This window comes from Thermobia domestica, chromosome 9 (genome assembly GCF_964235325.1).
Source record: "Thermobia domestica chromosome 9, izTheDome1.hap1.1, whole genome shotgun sequence".
Classification (NCBI taxonomy): domain Eukaryota; kingdom Metazoa; phylum Arthropoda; class Insecta; order Zygentoma; family Lepismatidae; genus Thermobia; species Thermobia domestica.
The window spans coordinates 142,417,244-142,437,596 of NC_137462.1; the positions used below are offsets into that span (position 1 = coordinate 142,417,244).

The window sequence follows — 20,353 nt, forward strand, 5'->3', positions numbered from 1 at the left end:
GCTTAGCCATGAAGGAGCTCAATAATTTTATAAATGGCACTCCATTTCCCTATCTGCACAGAATTCTATTTTTTTCAACACTTATATTCGGTAGCCAGCTTGAACTTCATTTATGCTAAGTGGGGTACTGTAATGCCGCCCAGCGCAAATAGTTCGGAGAGCAATGAGAGAGAAAACAGTGAAAGAGGTTTAATTTTTAAGAATTATTTAGAGTAGTGTTCTTAAACTTAACCTACACGATATATAATTAGTAAAGTAATATCTTAAACGTAAATTAGGATATGTTTCTATTGTATATTTTGTCTTCATTCTTACAAGTAGTTGAACACTTTAAATAAAATTGTTTTAAAAATGTGCATATTAACATGTAAGAAATGGGCAATAAGTGCTTAATTAGAAGCAAGGATCCCAATCATGCAATAGATTATCATGATGCTGTAATTTGAAAAGAATATCTTAAAGACAAAATAATTATTGTAACGTGTATTTCAATAATGTCTCTGTTTTATGTTTAGATAGAAAAAACGAAAGAATATTCGTCAATTATTTTCAGTATAGAAGGTGTTAAATATCGACAAAAAGCGAAATATATTTACCTTGTCACGAAGGTATGTCAAACTTGAATCTACAAAGGAATAGCATTAATTTAATGGAAAATGTGTTTAGGTCAAGTTTGAGAAAAAAAAAATGTAGTTTTCGAGATCTCGATCAAAAGTCCCAATGGACTTTTCTTAAAAATCTATTTGAGTTTAGCGACCCGTTCAGCAGCGGGGCTACATAGAATATGGACCGACAGCTTAACGTGGGATCCGAACCACGATTCCCGCCAGGAATCGAACCTGGATTTCCCATGCAAAAGGTGCATACACTATCCACATAGCCACAAGGGAGATCAGACAGAAAATTTTTAAATATGATTTTTGAGTATAATATAGAGATTGTGACATACTATTTGTTACACACCCTAAAATGTTTTACACGATGTATTAACTCAAACCTTCAGATATTTCACATCTACAAACGTTATCGAAAAACCTACCATAATCCTTTTAACAAACACATTACCAATCGTAAAGAAATATTTCGGATTAAGTTCCAAATTTGGTCGTCCGTTTCTAGCAAAATTTCGAAAATTTACCAGGAAGAAATGGATAATTTGCTTGTTCGTGTGCTTGATAATGTATAAGGAGAGCGAAAGTTGTGTTTATTTTCTTATATAAACAGTTCTAAATATGGAACTATTTGGCAAACGGAGGGAACTACTTGGCGCAAAGTTACTTTATGGTAGAATTATGGGAATTAGCATTTATTTTGTAAACATGTCTGGTGATAATCAGGAAAATCTATTTAAAGTAGGTAAAAGTCATGGATTAATAAATCTAAAAATAAATTATAGAAAATGCGATAAGCTAATAACTGTAAAGAAACATGGAGAAAATTATACTTTTCAATGTAACGGTAAGTAACATAACCAACATGGCTGCAAGGTTTTAGAACACAGGTCCCCCTTCGCACTTAGCTGTAACAAAGACAGAAAACAACGTGCCCTGTGGAGCTCTAACACGGTTTCACTCGCTGACGCTCGCTCGGCAATACTATGTGAATTAAATATTAAACTTTGATACACAAAGGAACCAATTATTACGCTTTTAGCCAAAATCTAGGCGGATGACCAACTTTGGAATAAATGCCAATATTTCAGTATCGTTTATAAAGGTTAAATTTTCGAAGACCTGTCAGATTGCATGAAACAGCCTAAAAAGCATTTACAGCATAAATTCTTTGTCCCAACCCTAAAGGATCGTACCCAAAATAACGTAACCAGGCACTTTGAAAACCTGTAGCAAAAAGCTGTAAGTTTGTTAACTTTGTTGTCATGAAGACTTGGTCAGGGACTTGAAAAGTATGTTAAACCCATTTTCCTTAATAATGTTGCGGGATCTACTACTTTGATTCTATTTTTATTGATGAATTCTGTGCATCTTAATTACTTATAGGAAACAGGAAAAACTTTTTGGAAGAAATAAGACTTATGGCACACACGATTCAATGTTCCGACTCACTGCTCCAATTACAAGTGTTTTGAGTACGTAAAGAATAATATTTTAAAAATCACAGTAATAGGAGCAGGGAACGGGAACACAATAATTCAATTTTACAAAATATTTATATTCTCTAAGTGTATATTCATTTTTCGAACAGTTTATATGAAAAACAAAAGTAAGTCAACCCAAACCTAACTACAACTTTAATATTGAAAACGTATATTCCAAAATTATTCTCATGTCTATGCATTAAGCCTCGTTGTAATCAACTTAATTTACCATTCCGACAAACAAATTTCTTTCAAAGAGAACAAAGCTATAACAAATTTTGCTAATTAAAAATACAAATTAAAAAGATATTCTAACAAAAAATCTAATTTCTGTTTATTTATTATACTTATTTATCTTAATATCAAGATGGAAACAGAAATCCAACCACAAGTCCATTCATTGACAACACTGCAAAAATCCGTGATTTGGATCTCATATTTCACGAATAAATCTGCTCTTTCTCTAGTTAACTACTTTCATCATATCAAAAAATTATTTCTTGCTAAATCGACATAATATTCTTCATAGAATATAACTCACAACAATAATAAGAGGCAGTTTTAAGCTACCATGTTTAGTTATTATAAATTATTTAATTAATTTACATTTCATAATAGTAGCACCAATAAAAATTACTATTAAATATCAGTAAATAACCAATCATTTTGCTGAGTCTACGTAGATTAGGAACAAATTAACTGAACTGGCTAACGAAATATAAACGAACTTATTTATGGTAACTTAAATCGGAACTGTATGAATTAAAAAAGAACTGTGAAAGAACTGTAAATTGAACGAATGAAACTGTGTGTGTGCAGTAAATTATAATAGAACCAAAACTATATTGTAAGAGATGTCACATGTGAATGAGAATTACATTATTGTCGAACTTAAGAAATTTCCATTTAATTTTAAAGTGAGTAGTAACGTATCCTAAATTAGTACATAGGAGATACGGTGGATCAGTGGAAGAGAGCTCACATTTGGTGCTCAATATCGTGTCCGTGGATTTTTTGGGATTAAATATAAAATTTAATTTGATTTCAATAAATTTACAACTCCCTTTCACGATAAATGGTAATCACTATGCCAATAAGGAAAGATAAAGTTGCAGGCAATTCTCCATAAGTTACAATCCATAGAAAGGACAACAAAATACTCGTTCGTTCATAATGAATGAGGTGTATGTTGTATATTATAACCAGAAACAACAAGCCATTAATAAAATAGCCTGGTGGTTTCTTATTTCCAATATTCTTAATTTGTTTGAGCATGCGAATAATATTTTATTACACATATCATTCTTATTGAAAAGATACATATATAGAGATCAACAACTACACAGTATATACATGCCAACATACATAGTAAAGCCGTGCAAAAACATTGTTACATCTAATATTATTTTTTATCCTTACAACTAAGTATATTTTTTTCTTCTTTTGGAATTCAGTTACAGAATAGAGAACATGTCTGGAAATTTGTCTGTTAGTGAACAGATGTTTGAAAAATACTTTTCGGAGCTCTTTCAGCATAAGCCGAGTACATCGTCAACAACGGTGCCGACTCCCAGTCGTCCAGATGAAAATAACCAATTTGTGTCAATTGTGAATGGAAAGGTAGGCCGGGGTAAGGCCAAATATTGTAAGCATCAACTCCCTACTGTTGGAAATAGTAGAATTGCTGTTAGACCAAAACCAGAGAACCAGGAGATTGTTACGCCTATCACTTTAGATTTGACCGAAAATAAACAGAAGAGAAAGAGGAAGGTAGCAAATCGTGAAATAGATATGAAGACAGAGAAACGAAGGTACTTTGAAAATTCTAATTAAAAAGTATTGTATTAGCTTAGGAATAAGTTGCCAGTACTAATCATGTTTACATTTTAAGTTATAATTAACTTAAAATATTAAAATAAACGTAACCAATCAGATTTTCTTTTCAGTTTATATGAGACATGTTGAGAAAATATGAATGTGAGGTTGTTTATTGTTAAAGTCTATATAGCTTCCTCTCTTTGTCTTATCCCTTTCGCCTATTCAAATATCTATTCCACTGTATTATCCTCCAATTACTAATAATGCATAGTTTGTTGCTTGATAAGGGTCCTCACAGTCGAAAAAGTTAAAATGATTTCCTTTATATTATTATACACTGTATCTTGTTCTCTTTCATTGAACTATGGTAAAATTAATACCTGAAACATTAAATTCTGATTTTTTTTAAAAAGAAATCATATATACACATAGTGTGTTTATGAGATAATATATTGAACTTAGCTAGTAGAGATCGATAGTTGAATACACATTTTCTTAAGATCTTAGGCAAATATAAGTAGGATTATAATCAATAAATGCAACTACCAATATTGATTAAATAATTTAATTATACATTTCTTTACCTAATGAGAAAGTGATTGTATGTAAGTTACGTTTACTATTCAATTTTAAGTTTCTAAGTTTCTGAGAAGGGTATTTTTCTTTCAACTGTACAAACTGTTACGATAATTTCACTGTTCGGTCACTTTCTACACAAGATTGTCAGGGCAGATAACAGAGATATCTAGGGATAAAACAGAGTTAGAGAGAGAAAGCTGAGGACGCAATAATTTCCTGGTTTCGTAGCTGAATTGCACTGTAGGATATTTTTTCTGATAGAAATAGAAAAGCATAAGAACTGAATATAAATTAAGTTTTTTATTTATTTATTTATTTGTACTAAAGGAATTACTTTAATTGTAATTTATGACAATCAATATATGTTTTCAGAGCCATTTTCATGAGAAAAATGTCTAAGGATTTATGTTTGTGGTGTGCGTACGCTAGCTTGACTTAAAAGCTGTCGGCCATTAGAGTATATCATTGCCAGTTTTATTCCTACTTCATCATTTTCAGAATAAAGTTGCACAATTTCTAATAAGATAATTAAAATTACTAAACTCGAATCTGCTAATAGAAATTTAAAGTCACATTTAAAAAAATAGATATTAGAAAAAAGAGAAAACAAGTATAATGACCGGATGTAAATAAAGAACTATATCATGAAATCTCGAATGGTAAATGGTAAAGGGATTTCTTGTAGTAATAACGTTGTGAATTTCAGTGGTATTTCCAGTTTCGCAACCGTGCGTCCCGTTTCCGCTAGAGGGTCATTGTTGCCAGAATTGAAGAATATCAATATATCACCAAAATGCACTGACTGCAATAATAAAAGAAGTTCAGAAAACTTGTCAAAAGGTAATTAGTAGAGGTATCCTTCATTATTTATATTTGAATACACGTAAATAATGAAGCATTTACATGTACACAACACATACTACATATTATTTAGCAGGTATCTGTTAAAGTTGGGAGATAAATTAACCATTGCTAAATTTAGCTAAAAAGTAGCTTATGTATGAGTTTTGATAGTTTACAGATACTTTTTGTAGAAAGATATAATTTAACGTAAATAAACCTTTATTGTGTACACAAAAATTCGAACACGAGATATGATCTATTCTGACATACTACAATATCCTACTAGTTTCCAGTTATAGGGCCATTTTTCAGGAATTTGCTTTTCTGATTCTTGGAATAAGATAACTTACGCAGAGTTTTATAGCGGAGGAAAACAGAGATGATATGGGAAAATAGATTTGGGCTAACTGACAAATTTTGGAATGTTGGGCTAACTGCAAAAATTCTCTGTTCGATTTTCCATGGATTTATTCTTGTTGGAATGTGAATGGTCATCGAGTATTTATTTGCTACTTTAGCACTGACTTCCTTTGAACTTGTTCATTTTGTTTTCCTCTCCTAACAAATACTTCGTTGGGCATTAGGCATTGCACAGTAACAAATGGCTGAATATATGTTAATCAAGAGGCCAAACATGTTGTTTTTTCATGAGAAGTCAAAGTACAAAGTACTGCATGTGAAAAGAGATTATGATGATATTCAATTGGTTTCATAGATGATTCAAACACGTAAATCATAAAAGAGAATGGTCGATTGAGTAATAAGTTACTGAATCTTCTAGAGGTAGCTCCATGCACATATGCTGTAGGTGCAACTTTTATTTCCTTCTGGTATAAGTTTCCAAATTGTGTTTTTTTATTACTATTTATTTTTAGTGTGGTTGCTTTTCTCTTTGTATCATTCACATATTTTGGACGTAACTTTTGTGGTTTTAAATAGATTGGTAAGATACAGAAGCAATTTAAAGGACACATTATTCAGTTCATTCAAATAAGAAACCGATCGGTAGGCAAACAGGTAAAGTCCTTTTCAACAATATAAACTAAAGTAGAAGTGAGAAAGTAATATGAGACAGTATTTTTCTTTCGTCCATAAGTAAAGTTTACTTATTACAATGAACATGTAAATTGAACATTTGAGTATTAATTTCAATATTTGACATTGTTGACCACAATGTCACTTTCTTAGTTGAAGCAGTACAAAGAAAAGAAGTTAAAAATCAAGACATAGTATAAAATTAAGCGTCATTGTATCAAAAACTGAAGAGTTAATATGGAAAAAGTGAGAACAAATTTGAAAAATAAATAAACAAACAAAATATGAGTTATTTTCATGCAATTTTTTCTTTTCCTTTAGGGAGTATATTGAAATTTCTTGATGATTTTATTTAGTTATTTCGACTTATTTTCACGTCGAGGTTGAGGCTATAATAAGCCCTATCTACCATCTAAACGTGACTCAAAATTAAGAAAAAAAAAAAAAATGCAATTGAAAAACAAAGAAATGAGGAAACGGAAACGAAACAAGAACTAATAATAATAATAAATTTTAAATTTAATTTAATTTTAACAAAAGAAACACTGACCAAAGCTTAAAAGACACTTTATTTTAAATTATAATAACGGTTTCGGATATCTAACATAACGTTCTTCAGACAATATCGATAAAATTTAATTTATTGGATTTTTTTAGTACTAAAAGGACCCAGAAGCTCACTATAGCACTATATATTGTACTACATAGTATACTGAATAAAGATGCAAGTGAAAAGTAATTGTCATGGAAATAGACACATTTTGCTTTGGTAACATACACAAAAATTCTAAAATATTTAACTACATAAATAGAAATATGAAGTTATACATCTTCAGCAAAAACTGCTTTTCATTATTACGTAAATGTTATGCTTGCTGTGTTCAACCACAACATTCACGGGACTAGCATTTATATCAGCCATCTTTTCGACTTTAAAGCAGAACACTTATTTTATAGTAAAAAATAATAAGATTAATGATTTATTTTGCGGAGAGTATAAAAGTCGATGGGCCAACAGTAAATCAACGTGCTTTAGTTGTTTTTCTTGGCTTTGTTCATCTCGGTTTAGAGGTAAGAGAGAACAAATTTGATTTTTTATTTCTTTCTTTCTTTTTTTCCTTTTTTCCATTTTTTTAGTTAATATCACCGCTGCTTCTAACACTTATAACTACTATAACCAACTACTAGCTGAAGTTATATTGTACTAAACTAAATGAAAATAACAAAACATTATTGATTATAGGCGCCTACCTTATTATGCGTAATTTTTTGGAGCTCCTCGTTGCTGAAGAAGAGACCGTTTTGTGGAAAATATGACAGATCATTTTCAAGTTTATCTCAACACAAATTTCGGCCATCGAAAAATTCTGTTGACATTCTGTTTCTATCATCTTATCAAAAAGCTTCTATTGTACTAAACATTAGTTCGACATATGCATTACTGAATGGTATAGCGAGAATATATCTGGAATGTTTTGAACTAGTTTGAAGTATCTGCTTTCTCGGGACTCACTGTACAGTTCATTACTATCGAAACTGTTTTTGAGTTTCATCCCCGTCCGCTCTTTGTCAACTTGCTAAATTGAAATAACATTGATGCTACGTGATAATACAGGTGCAACAATGAAAAGAATTTAAACCTACCCTTTTGTTGCAATAAAAATCTGTGTAAATAGTTAACAATATCTAAGTACAGCATATATTATGGGGTGCATAATTCATATATATCTATATCTATATATTTCTATCTATCTTTCTCTCTCTCTCTCTCTATATATATATATATATATATATATATATATATCCGTAGCTTTACTTCTTTGGCCCGTAGACTTATAGAACATATTTCAATTCCATGAACAGGCAGTTCTGGGAGATTTGACAAACCCTATCATTTATTGCCTTGTAGTATACTATTTTTAAACTGGAATATACTTTTTCCAGTTTATAATTTTGAAGTTTTCTTAAAAGAAGCAAGTAGAGTATATATAATAAATTATCTTCTCTAGTATCTATAAAGCAAAATTAACTTAACTTTGTTACTAGATGTTGAGTAGGTGTTAGTTTAATGTGCCATTTCATGCAATGATATCAAAATATTTTAATTAGAATATAACAATGTAATGGGACCCAGATATACCAGTTAATGTAAAGTCATAATCATTCAAGTATTGTATATACAATAATCATCTATAGTGTATTGAGTGCTTCAAATTTTTATTCTAGTTCTTCGGGATACAACCAATATTGTTAATGTTCCTGTTATATTAAGAATAAAAACAAATCCTTCAAATTCAAATTCAGAGGCAAAGCATGTATGGACTGTTGTTCCTAAAGAATGCATTCAGATTTGCGTCAAAAATGGTCCACCTACTCAGCAGGTTCCTACATATTACATGGTAAGTGTAGAAAACTTATATGCAAAGACTAAAGTATAAAACATTCATACACACACACAAACACACATACATACATACATACATACATACATACATACATACATATATATATATATATATATATATATATATATATATATATATATATATATATATATATATATATATATATATATATATATATATATATATATATATATATATATGGATAAAACTCATTATAATAAATGTAAATGTATATCTTTCGTCTGTTCTTTACTTTTTTATTGTACTGAAAACTGTTTCGATACTTTTCTTCGTATATCTTCATTAGTCCAGATTATGTAAAAATTTGGTTTTTTACCCTAATGTCCCCTCATATCACTAACTATTTATAACTAAAAAAAAAAAAAAAAACAGTTTAATTAAACACAACTCGTTCGAATTATTTACATTAAAGTTAGCACTGAACTTTTCAATCTTCGATACGTAGTAGAAGATGTAAGGAAACACGAGGGGAAGATAACAATTTTCATCTAATTCGGATTGATGAAGACAATAGAGGAATATCGAAAACATCTCCAGTGTAATAAAAAATTAAGAGCAGAAATAAGAACTAATTTACGCTCATTAGTTAAGAATTACATTATTTGTTGTCTTTGCCATAATTCATTGCAGTCTATAGAATGTTGATAATATAGCGTTTAAAAATTTTGATACAGTTGGTAGTAAATTGGAATGGAGTCTAATAGTTGTAAAGTACAATTTATTTATGTTATTCATCTTATACTTTGTGACAAACATGAATAAATTTGACAACAAAATACATTGAAATTCAATAGTAAAACGAAGTATTGAATATATTTTATTATTTTCTTCAAAACATATTCGTGCTCTTTGTTTCATATGTGAAATATATAGATCATTTGAAGGGTAAGGGGAAAAAACAAGTAATGTCACAAAACTACATTTTTGAGAAAACGTAGTACAAAACCGTGTATAATATTGTAAACCGTGTACAAAATGAATAAGGTTGAATTACAAAAACGATCGCTTAATAAAGTTAAAAGTTATTGTACGCAGTGAAATAGTACCAAGAGTCACCAATAGCACCAAAGCACTCGTTGAAGCACACACATAGACATTCCTTGTTTCTTCCCCTTACCCTTTATTTGTAATTAGTAATTAAAAAAAAATTGACTTTTATGTTCATGAAGTTCATTCTGCTTTAAAATATAGATTTAACTTGCTCCTTTCTTATACGTATATTAACACCGCACTTGCTTTGAAAACAATGTATGATTTCTGTATGTAATGAGCACTACAAGGCTCCCTCAAGATCTGAAATCATAGATTAGAAGATTTAGACTTTTTCAGCAGATTGGTCCTGCCATCATAAACCAAATGTTCCGGGATTGTTTCTCATATTCTATAGAACTTCTTTTAATTCCAGTTTTTGGGTTACTTCAATACATTGTGTACAGTTTCCTGATAGTTTAATTCTTTTCAAGAATATATTATTCGGTTATTGAAAAATTAATGTAGGATTGAATTGTAAAGTTAAACTGTCATAACTTGTCTGAGAGGAAATGAAATTGAAATAAAACTCAGCATCATTTATATAGTTCTATCAAAGAGAAACAAGGTTACACAGTTAAGCAAAAATCTGCAATTCTGGTATTGGTGAAGTCTTTGAAGGGACAATGAGCACAGTATTGGTTGTTGAAGATTGTTCATGCAATTTTTTTTTTTTTTCAGATGACAGCAAAGGGATTAGTTAGTGTCCGTATCCCAATGACCGTAATTTCTGCAGCGTTATTTGTGCTACATCAGTGTCGTATAATATGAATAACCTTTTCTGTTAAACAATTCCAAGTTTAGATCTAGTAGTATTTCATAAATTGTGTCAGTTTTCTGATAATACTTCTCGCACGATAACATACATAATACAATGGCAATTTCGTCTGAATGGAGAAAACTGTAGGGATCACTTCATCTGCAGAACCATACAATCACTATGACCTCCTTTAGGTGAAACTGTGTCTGTTTTATAAAATGTTTAGGAACGGAAACGCAATCCAACCATCGTATAAAAAGACATTGATTGTCATATAAAGGACTATTCTCATAACAATCTAGAAATGGATCGATTCCAAGAGCAGCTTAGATCTAACTCAAACTGCCGCCTTATTTACTCTCGGTGAATTCGTAAGGTATCCAGTTGTCCATCTTATTTCACTATTGCTAGTTTCAAATTTCCTGATTGCAATCAAGAAATCAACATTGATTTCCCCTGCAACCTTTTGTGTCGTTTTCTTTAGATCTGTTTTGATGATTGCCTTCTAGTGGTCGTCAACAGTAGAACGACATCGTCTTTCTTTATTCTGTTGGCTGAAGTAATCACAAGTGGAGCTTTGGGAAACAATTGCACTGTGGATCCATTTACACTGCCTTTATTCCTGTGAAATTGTTGACAAGAAGGGTAGTAAGTTCGAGTAACTGATGCTTCAGCAGTGCTATGGGATGGACGGAAGCCAGCTTAAATAATTAGCAGTTTGTTTTTCACATGCAGGTAGTGATGAAGCCGTTTTACTTAAAGGTGTTCTAGTGTCTTGCAGGCCTGCAACCAGAGGAAGGGGGGCTAGGGGGGCCTAGTCCCCCTGAACTTTTCGTGGCCCCAAGACCTCAATACAAAATGCACAATTTAGATATTTGTAAGAGAATTTCTAATGACTTGACCCCCTCTAATATATTCATGCCCCTCAAACCTCTTTGGCTGGTTTCGGGCCTGGTGTCTTGCTAAACACGTTAATAAGGCCAATAGAACCTTTGCGAGGTTTTAGAGAAATACCGCGATTTTAGCAAGTTTCCATTAAGCAGGAAAATAATAATAGAGTCTGCTGCTCCCGGAGCTGTGTTGCGGAAGCGTTGAAGAGCAGCTGTAAGACATCTTATCTTCTAGGATCTGAAAATAGACGGAACACAATGCCTATTTCTTATGGTATATAGCCAGAAAAGGCATAAAAACTTTTCGGATGATACAAAGATATTCAATAAGTTTTACACAGATGGTTATAATATTGTTATTAGTTTCAATGTGATGATGACATTTTAGATGAACATACTTTGATTCTTTGGTTATAATACCATGTCACTCAATGTTAGCCTCCATCTGCTGATACACACCTCATTTAACGTTCTTACCACGCCTTGAATGCACTTTGGTAAGATTCAGATGGCTGACTCTTACACAAGAAACGAGGGTCTTGTCACTATCGACTGTTTTTCCTAACAGGTGGGCCTTCAGCAAGAAGAAATCCGAAGGAGCCAAGTCTGCGCTATAGGAAGGCTGACGGACTACCCATGCCATTTTTCATGATTTTGTGCTGTCATCATGGCTGTGTGAGGCTTGGCATTATCGTGATGGAGTTTGATAACCCTACCTTCCATCTCTAGTCTTTAGGTCTGAAGAAAACAACCTTCACCAACCTTATCTAGTGTCAAACAATAACGCTCTCTGTTAATTGTGGAGCCATGTTGCAAGAAGTCTATGAAAATGACACGCACTGATTTCAGAAAAAGAAGGCGATAATTTTCTGACCTGATCTGGAAAGTCATCCAAAAAGTCTCCTTTCATAGTAATGCACTTCTTCCACCTATGCTCTAAAGCCACTATGCCAGCTTCAAAGAAAGTCTCTGGCTGAGCCGTGAGCCATTCCTCCACAGCTTCAATAACAGCTAAATTTGAGTGAAACTTCTTCCCCTTGAGGTGCTCCTTCAATTTGGGGAACAAATGAAAGTCACTAGGGACAAGGTCGGGTGAGCAGGGTGGATATTCCAACACATCAAAAACAGCAGCATGGATTGCGGCACCAGTAAGATGGCTTTTCTGGGCCGGTGCACTATCTTGGTGGAACAGCACTGTTCGCTGCAACATCCCGCGCCGTTTTCCCTTGATTGCTTCGCATAACTTGGGATTAGGGCTGCATAATAGGCCCCCATGATAGTGTGTCCAACCTCCAGGTAGTCAATAAGAAGCACACCCTTCGCATCCCAAAAAATTGTGGCCATAACCTTGCGTGCTGATGCTTGCACCTTGAACTTGCGTGGGGAAGGCGAACAGCTGTGTCGCCACTTCATGCTCCGTCGTTTGGACTCGGGATCATAGTGGTGGAGCCACGTCTCATCCACTGTCACAAATCTATCACAGAACTGTTTCAAGTCTGCCCCCATAACCTCCAAACCAGCCCTTGAACATCGAACTCTGTCTTTCTGATTTTCACGAGATAATATTTTGGGTACCCATCGCGCTGGCACCTTTCTGAATCCCAAGTGTTCATGCACAATGGTTTCCACTGAGCCTACAGAGATGTGCATGATGTCTGCTAACTGTTGCACCGGGATTCGTCTGTCTGCTATAATCGTATCATGCACAGCATCACTGTTTTCTGGGGTGCATGCTCTTGTTGGAGGACCAGCACCAGGTGCCTGTTGACAGCTTTCCCTGCCGAAACGGAAGTCACGGCACCAGTTCTTTACCACCTGGTAGGAAGGAGCCCCATCACCCAACACACTGATCATGTCCTCATGAATCTCCTTTGGGCTTAGCCCTTTTTTCTGGAGGTACTTGATGACAGCTCGTTGTTCGTTTTTCTCCATTTTTCAAGGTAGGTGCTACCTCTCACACCTGAAACGACAAAAAAGAATATTAATATAGCAGCTATGGCTCTGAAATTTAGCATATAGGCATCTAAGACATTCGGCTACAATATCCACCATCAGCCATCCCAGCTCAAGTATTTTAAATATGCCGGAGACAATAATTATTGAACCTCCCTCGTATATATATATATATATATATGTGTGTGTGTGTGTGTGTGTCCAGGAGAACCAATATGATACTGGCGCGGTTCAATGTGTGATTCCTATTTATAGGAAGCAATTTCCTTTGAATTGATGTGACTAATGAATCATGAATTCCATCATCGACAATTGTTGGGTCTTGACGTCTACTTCAGTGTCCATTGCGGTTTACCTGTCAACAATGAGAAACAACAGTTATTACCATTTTGAAGCCAAAGAATCTAAATTTCATAATTATATTGCGACTAATAGAAATAATATACCCATCCTTGAAAAGAACTTATTGAACATTCTTTATATATACGGAATCATCTTTATATATAGGAATCATCTTTATGAACATAGTCGTGTGTTAAATTAAAAATACCCCAAATCTAACATGAACTATGCAACAACTAGATATTACACTCATTTTTAATTTTAGAAGTTCTAATTTGTCATTTAATATGAATAAAATACAACTCTGTAACAGTTGTCAACAGTAAGTATTTTTTTTTATCCTATATACATTTTAGGAAAATGGAAAATTACTTGAGAATGATAAAAGTAGGATTTTTAAAATTTTGTCTCGTCTCGGGTTTTAAAATATAAGATTACTATTTTATCAATCTAATATTTAATTATGACAGCTTTTCCTCAATTCTTATCTCGTTACAAATGGATTTCTTAAAGTGCTGGTGAGGCGTTGAAACTTAGCAAACTTCTTTCTAACATAATTATGAAAAGAGTACCTATTAAAGGATTATCTATTCAAGATTACCTATTAACATAGTAATAAGAAAAAGATAGATATAAAAGTCTTCAACTTTTAGTTAAATTTTCGTTCATAATGATTTTTTTTTCAGACCCCTAACTACCAGACAGAGCAAGTACGTATTGTACCGAAACTAGTAGCTCATAGTGGCACGTCTTTGTTACATATTGCCAGTAAGGTTGTTAATACTAAAGCCCCACAAGCTACTGTCACATCTAGTGTTACGAAGCAAGTTAAGAAACCTGATGATGCGGGAGAGGCAACTACATCACCATGGAATGATCTATTCTGTGGAGATTGGTATTCGAAAGAAAAATGTTTGGATTATTCTGATCCACAATTTCCATGTCTACTAGACGAGATAGAACATGTTAATTCTTTGCAGTTGGAAGATGTACCTAGTTGGCCTGAATCGAAGTCTAATCAGAACGTTAAAAACGAGGAAGAATCTGAAGACGGAGATGAAAATGAAAGTTATAATAGTTTTATTCTTGCTGAAGATTATGATGAAGGTTTCGAAATAATTTTACAAGAATGTGCGACTGAATGTACGGAATTACAAGATTTCGAAGGAGCACGAAATGCTGTGAATCTAAAGAGAGGCAGTAACACTAGAGTGAGAGAAGTATTTCGAGAAATGCTTCCGTATTACAACATGGACTTGAATACCGATCAATTAGACAACTATCTCGAAGCGGTAATGAGGTTAGGAAATGTACGTTGGGAAAATTCGACTGTAGTGTCGCCTTCGTATTATGATGCAAATGATCTTCTATTGAACTACATCCAGCAGCAAGTGGAATCTGACTTATTTATCTTAAATAATAATTCATCTGCAAATATTACCAAAGTACCCATTGAAATGAGCTTATCCGAAACTGGAAAAGTTCTGATTGGAGACTATGATGAAGAAAATGGTGTTATGGTACCGGTAGTAAACCCTGTAGAAATTATGCCTTTATCCGGAACTAGAAGTGCATTCACAAGAAGAAGGCGTTCTTCTAGAAGGGCTACTCCAAAGAAAATGAAAGTAAGTTCCTAATGATTTACCTTGATATTGCTAGGTAATACTTTCCATTTCAGAATTATATATATATATATATATATATATATACACATTCTGTAATGAAAAGTATTAAGATTATTTGGCTGAATTGCTACAGAATCAGATACACAAAAATGCAACTAAACAGAATAGCATCAGTAAAACAATAGAAGCATTTTACAATATTTCATCATTAAAGAGTAACATGTAACTAAATGTAACATGTAAGAGAATGTAACAAAATTATGAAAACAGAGAAATTTTGGTAAAACAACTTGCGGCAGATTTGGAGTTCTTCCTTTGATTGTGATAAAAAAAAATCAAAATAAAATAAAAGATTGTATTGCAATTTTGATGTGCAGATACTAAAAGGAAGTAATAGTCTTTAAACATTAAATTTCATATAACCTTAACAAAAATAAAATCTGACCATAGCGAACACTTATTATTACTAGTGTGCTTGTGTTACCGTTTCGGCGATGTATTATTGTCTGATGAAGGCAAATATATTGCCGAAACTGTAATACACACTAATGATAATAAGTATTTGCTATGATCAGATTTTAAGTTTATTTATTGTTTTGTAGTATACCAAAAGCTAGAATGAGCAACATTCAGATTAAATTTTGTTTTCTTCAATCTCATTTGTATGATATTACTTGTTTTTTCCCAATGTAGTTTTCAAGTTATTGAAGGTATGCGTTAACTTATATAGCATTAATGATAGAGTGGTATCATACAGACTTAATAGTATGTTCTTTGTAATATATCTTTGGCTTACTGTTAGAATTGTACATGTTATTATGCACTCTTTCTCTTGTCTGCAACTAATTAAGATTAGTAATACCACAGATACCCCAAATAAACGAGAATTACTGATACAAAATATAAACCACTCTTGCTTCTAGCTTTACAACTCATACGATATGAAACATTTTGGATTTACCAATTAATTTAAATACTTATATATTCCAGTTCTAATCTTCTATGAATGATTTTTCATATGTGTTTTTGTCTTTTGATATAGATGAACGATATTTACATATTTTCATAAAATCAACGTAGGACACCAGCTGAACCTTTAATACGGTTGTTACATCTAGAAACAGGATGTCGCTGGGAACAGATCTTATTATTGATATATATTAATACTTGTATTCCATTTACTAAATGGGAACTTGTCTTTTAAAGGGTGCTTTATGTTCGTTCTTATCGTGTTGTTAATATTTCATAGAGGAATTGCAAGCCTTAAGCTGTACACTTCTACAATATCACTGTACTCTTGTTATTTTTATATTTTGATTATGATGTTTTATCATCATGGTTTTGGTTTCCAGTTTTATAAAAACACTACATCTGAGTATTATGTTTAACATTTAACAGTTTGTAATTCCTGTCAACTGTTTTAATAAATACTAATTTTGGCAGTATGAAAGGTTTTCGAGATATAGAAACGTTATAATTTGCTATATGTAGACAGTTATGGCATATGATTCAAATACATTGTCATATATCTTACTGCAATTACATAACATAAACTTAACTTAAAAAGCTTTAATGTATTCTTATAGAAGTTACAAAATATATTGCTTTTATCCTTCACAGATATTTTCCCTCAAGGCTTGAAAGAGAGGGAAAAATCTGAATTTTACTTAAATACTTAAGAATTTTGTTTGTTTATTTATTTTAACTGTTAGGTTTCCAAGGAACGTTTTCAAGTCATCAAGTTATTCAGCAAGCACTTTAAAGTATGTTTATGGTAGTTAAACGATTATGTAAATTAGGAATAAAAAGAACTTTTCTTAACTTTATGTTCATATGCATTTAACTCCAAGTATAGGATATAATGATCCTAGAAATATTTTTTCAGTCTTTTTGAACAAATGCTATCATTCATAGTATAAAATTAAAATAAAAGTAGGAAGAATATGGATTGAAATGTAAATTATGTTTGTACATTTTCAAGTTTGAGTAATAAAATTGTTACTATAATTCATAACATTTTGAAGTTATTAATTTTTGCTCTTCCTTTTCTTGAAGAAATTCCTGACTCTGATGGTATAATAACTAACAAAGTACATCTCTCCTCCGCACCAATGGCATACGCAAGGGGATTTTGGGACTCAATCTCCTTTCTTGAGAAAGATATGAAAAATAAACATTTGATTTGATTTGATTTGCAGTTTAGCGTTTCTTTCAGCAGGGAGGCTATGTGAGACTGGACTTACAGCTTAACGTAGAATCCGAACCAAATGGACGTTAGCCGCTTAGACACGAGGAAGCTAGAAAATAAACATTTACTATACTATATTAAGATATATATATATATATATCGGGTGCACCGTTTATAATGTCCCACCTTTATAACAGAGGAACCAAGAAAGAGAGAGGAGCTAAACTTTGCACAAAGCAACTATAGAAAGGGGGACATCCATCCATATATTGGGTAACATCACCAGGTGAACAGTGTTGCCAACCAATATAAAGTTATGAATTTTTAAATGGAATGACCTAAATTTAATTTCATAATTCGAATCAGCAATGAAAACAAAGACGAAAGAGATAACACTCGTAGATCAGTGTTGCGTACTTTTTGAGAAATAACGTTAAACATGTGCCAAATTTAAACGCCTTTAACCAGTGTGCGAATTGAAAAATTTTCCCAGGGGGGATGAATTTCACCCATATGCGCACCGTCCTCTTTCTCTCTCTCTCTCTCTCTCTCACACACACACACACATATATATACACACAGTGGACTCTTTTTAATTCGAAGTCCAAGGGGACACGAAAAAACTTCGAATTATCCAACAACATTCATTTTCACATATATAACAACAAACAAACGAAAGTACTGTGCATCAAAAACATATTCATATGGTGTAGACTTTACCTTTAAAGCAGCTTATTATTTGCGTGATCGAATACCGCAAACTAACAAACGACATTGACTCCACATAATTCAAACTACGTGTACAATGGAAAATATATTTACGTACAACACTACAACATACATTGAGTAGCCCAAACAATTAAACACCATTAACAATTTGAATATTTTGTTCTCACTTTAAAGAATTCGTAAACCTCATTTGCTTAAAGTTGATTGTTTATATACGGTCAATAAATCTTGAATTTCATGTATTGCGTGGAATACAGTACTAATAACTTTTGGTTGACTTTATCAATAATTCATCTTAAATTTTCAACCAATTCTGAAACAAGATGAGATTGGTACACGTTCTCTATCTTTACTTCTTCCCCAACTCACCTTCATCTTTATCATTACCTAGATTTTCTATTTATCTTTTGTATTACTCTTCCCTATGGCTGCATCTGGATAACCGAAAACACGTTAAAACTGTATTTCTCTGTTTACATCTGTCCAATATTAAAAAATTTCAACTGTATTTACTTCGAATTATCCAAAACATAGGTTCAAAAGTTCGATTTATCCACGATTTTTTTACTATTGTTTTCAATACAGTTTTCAAGGGGAATGGACTTCTGTTCGAATAATCCAATATTTCGAATTATCCAAGTTCGAATTAACGAGACTCCACTGTATATATATTTACTAACAAGTACAAAACAGTTGAGATGTGAGATGTTTCATACATTTTCACTCAAGCAATTTAGGTTAGCTACGCAAAGTAAGAATTGTTCCCTTTTTCTATCTTCATGTCCATTTAAAAATACTCCAGAGGGGGGAAAAGTTATCCCTGCCAGGGATAAAATTTTTCTTCTCCGGGGGAGAAAGATTTTTGTCAGGGGGGAAATCCCTGGCATCCCCCCCGCCAATTCGCACCCTGCCTTTAACACACACAAGGAATGAAGTAGTAACTATTTGTGCACATTAAATTAAATACTGGGAATAACCTCTTTAAGATGACTTCAAGTTTACAAGGATCACTTAAATAGTGTTGCCACAACAGAAGAGAGAAAAGTCGAGTTTGCAAATAGTGTAATAACTTGGAAAAGGTCCCTAGTACGGTATGGTTTAAAATTCATAGAGCAAATCAATATGTCATAAGGAGTATTGTCATGATTATTTGAAATCGATAAGTCAAGTACTTACCGAGATATTCGGTACTTTGTAAAAGCTGAGAATTTTGTGCTGTACAAGATGGTAACGCTGTTTCAAAATTCCCTGTAATCCCTCTGCGTTGGAGAAGTATTAAAGTAGTAATCTGTGACAGAAGTTATATTCTATTTCATGCCGAACTAAACCAAATCATTTAAAATTAGGAAATAATATTTTTTCTATTTCATGAATTTTGTAATGTACCTAGGTATGCTACGAATAATTATTTCTTGATAATAATAAATATATATTTCTTTAATTTAATGTCTTTCTCCTGAATATAAGTTAGAAAAGACAATAAAACGTAGATATTAATAGTTGCCAAATTTAAATTGAAAATACATAGGCTAAGTTCTGTTAAATAGTAGCAAAATTTTTCAGATCATCCAATATTTATACGTACTGTCCAATTTTAGAAGAACACACACACAACTTATTTTGTGTTTCATTCACCACGAAATTAACTACAAATAATTTACAAAATGTTTTTAAATAAGTGAGTTGCATTTATGGATTCACAAGTACCGTTCCCTTATGAGGATTCAAACGTTATGAGTAAAAATACAGCACGTAGATATATGCCATAAAAGCTATAGTGGAACAAACACCTAATAACTTGTGTTAGGTGACCATTAAAAACAAGAAATGTATCTGATCGGTCAAGAAACGGAGAACCTGGTGGGTCCATGAACGGTTGGATCCATAGAGAGCTGGCGAGTAAACGAGTACAGTGTAAAAGACATGATCAGACCTGTGCTGGATGGCCACAAAAAGCAAGAAAGTATTTAACCAAGTCAGAGTAGGGCGAAACTAGTGGAAACTCAAGGTGTCTATAGGGTCCAGGCGCGTTAGCAAAAGT

General features: G+C 32.5%; 1 protein-coding gene across 1 annotated transcript; it reads left to right on the forward strand.

Annotated features, from left to right (window-relative positions):
• Positions 1–421: 421 nt before the first annotated feature.
• Positions 422–17,377, forward strand: LOC145695074 (uncharacterized). The gene is made up of 6 exons (XM_081771930.1): positions 422–608; positions 3,550–3,906; positions 5,199–5,332; positions 8,597–8,769; positions 14,457–15,395; positions 16,438–17,377. Exons 2-6 carry the CDS (start codon positions 3,566–3,568, stop codon positions 16,462–16,464), a joined length of 1,614 nt encoding a protein of 537 aa, XP_081628056.1. The 5' UTR covers positions 422–608; positions 3,550–3,565; the 3' UTR covers positions 16,465–17,377.
• The last annotated feature ends 2,976 nt before the right edge of the window (positions 17,378–20,353 follow it).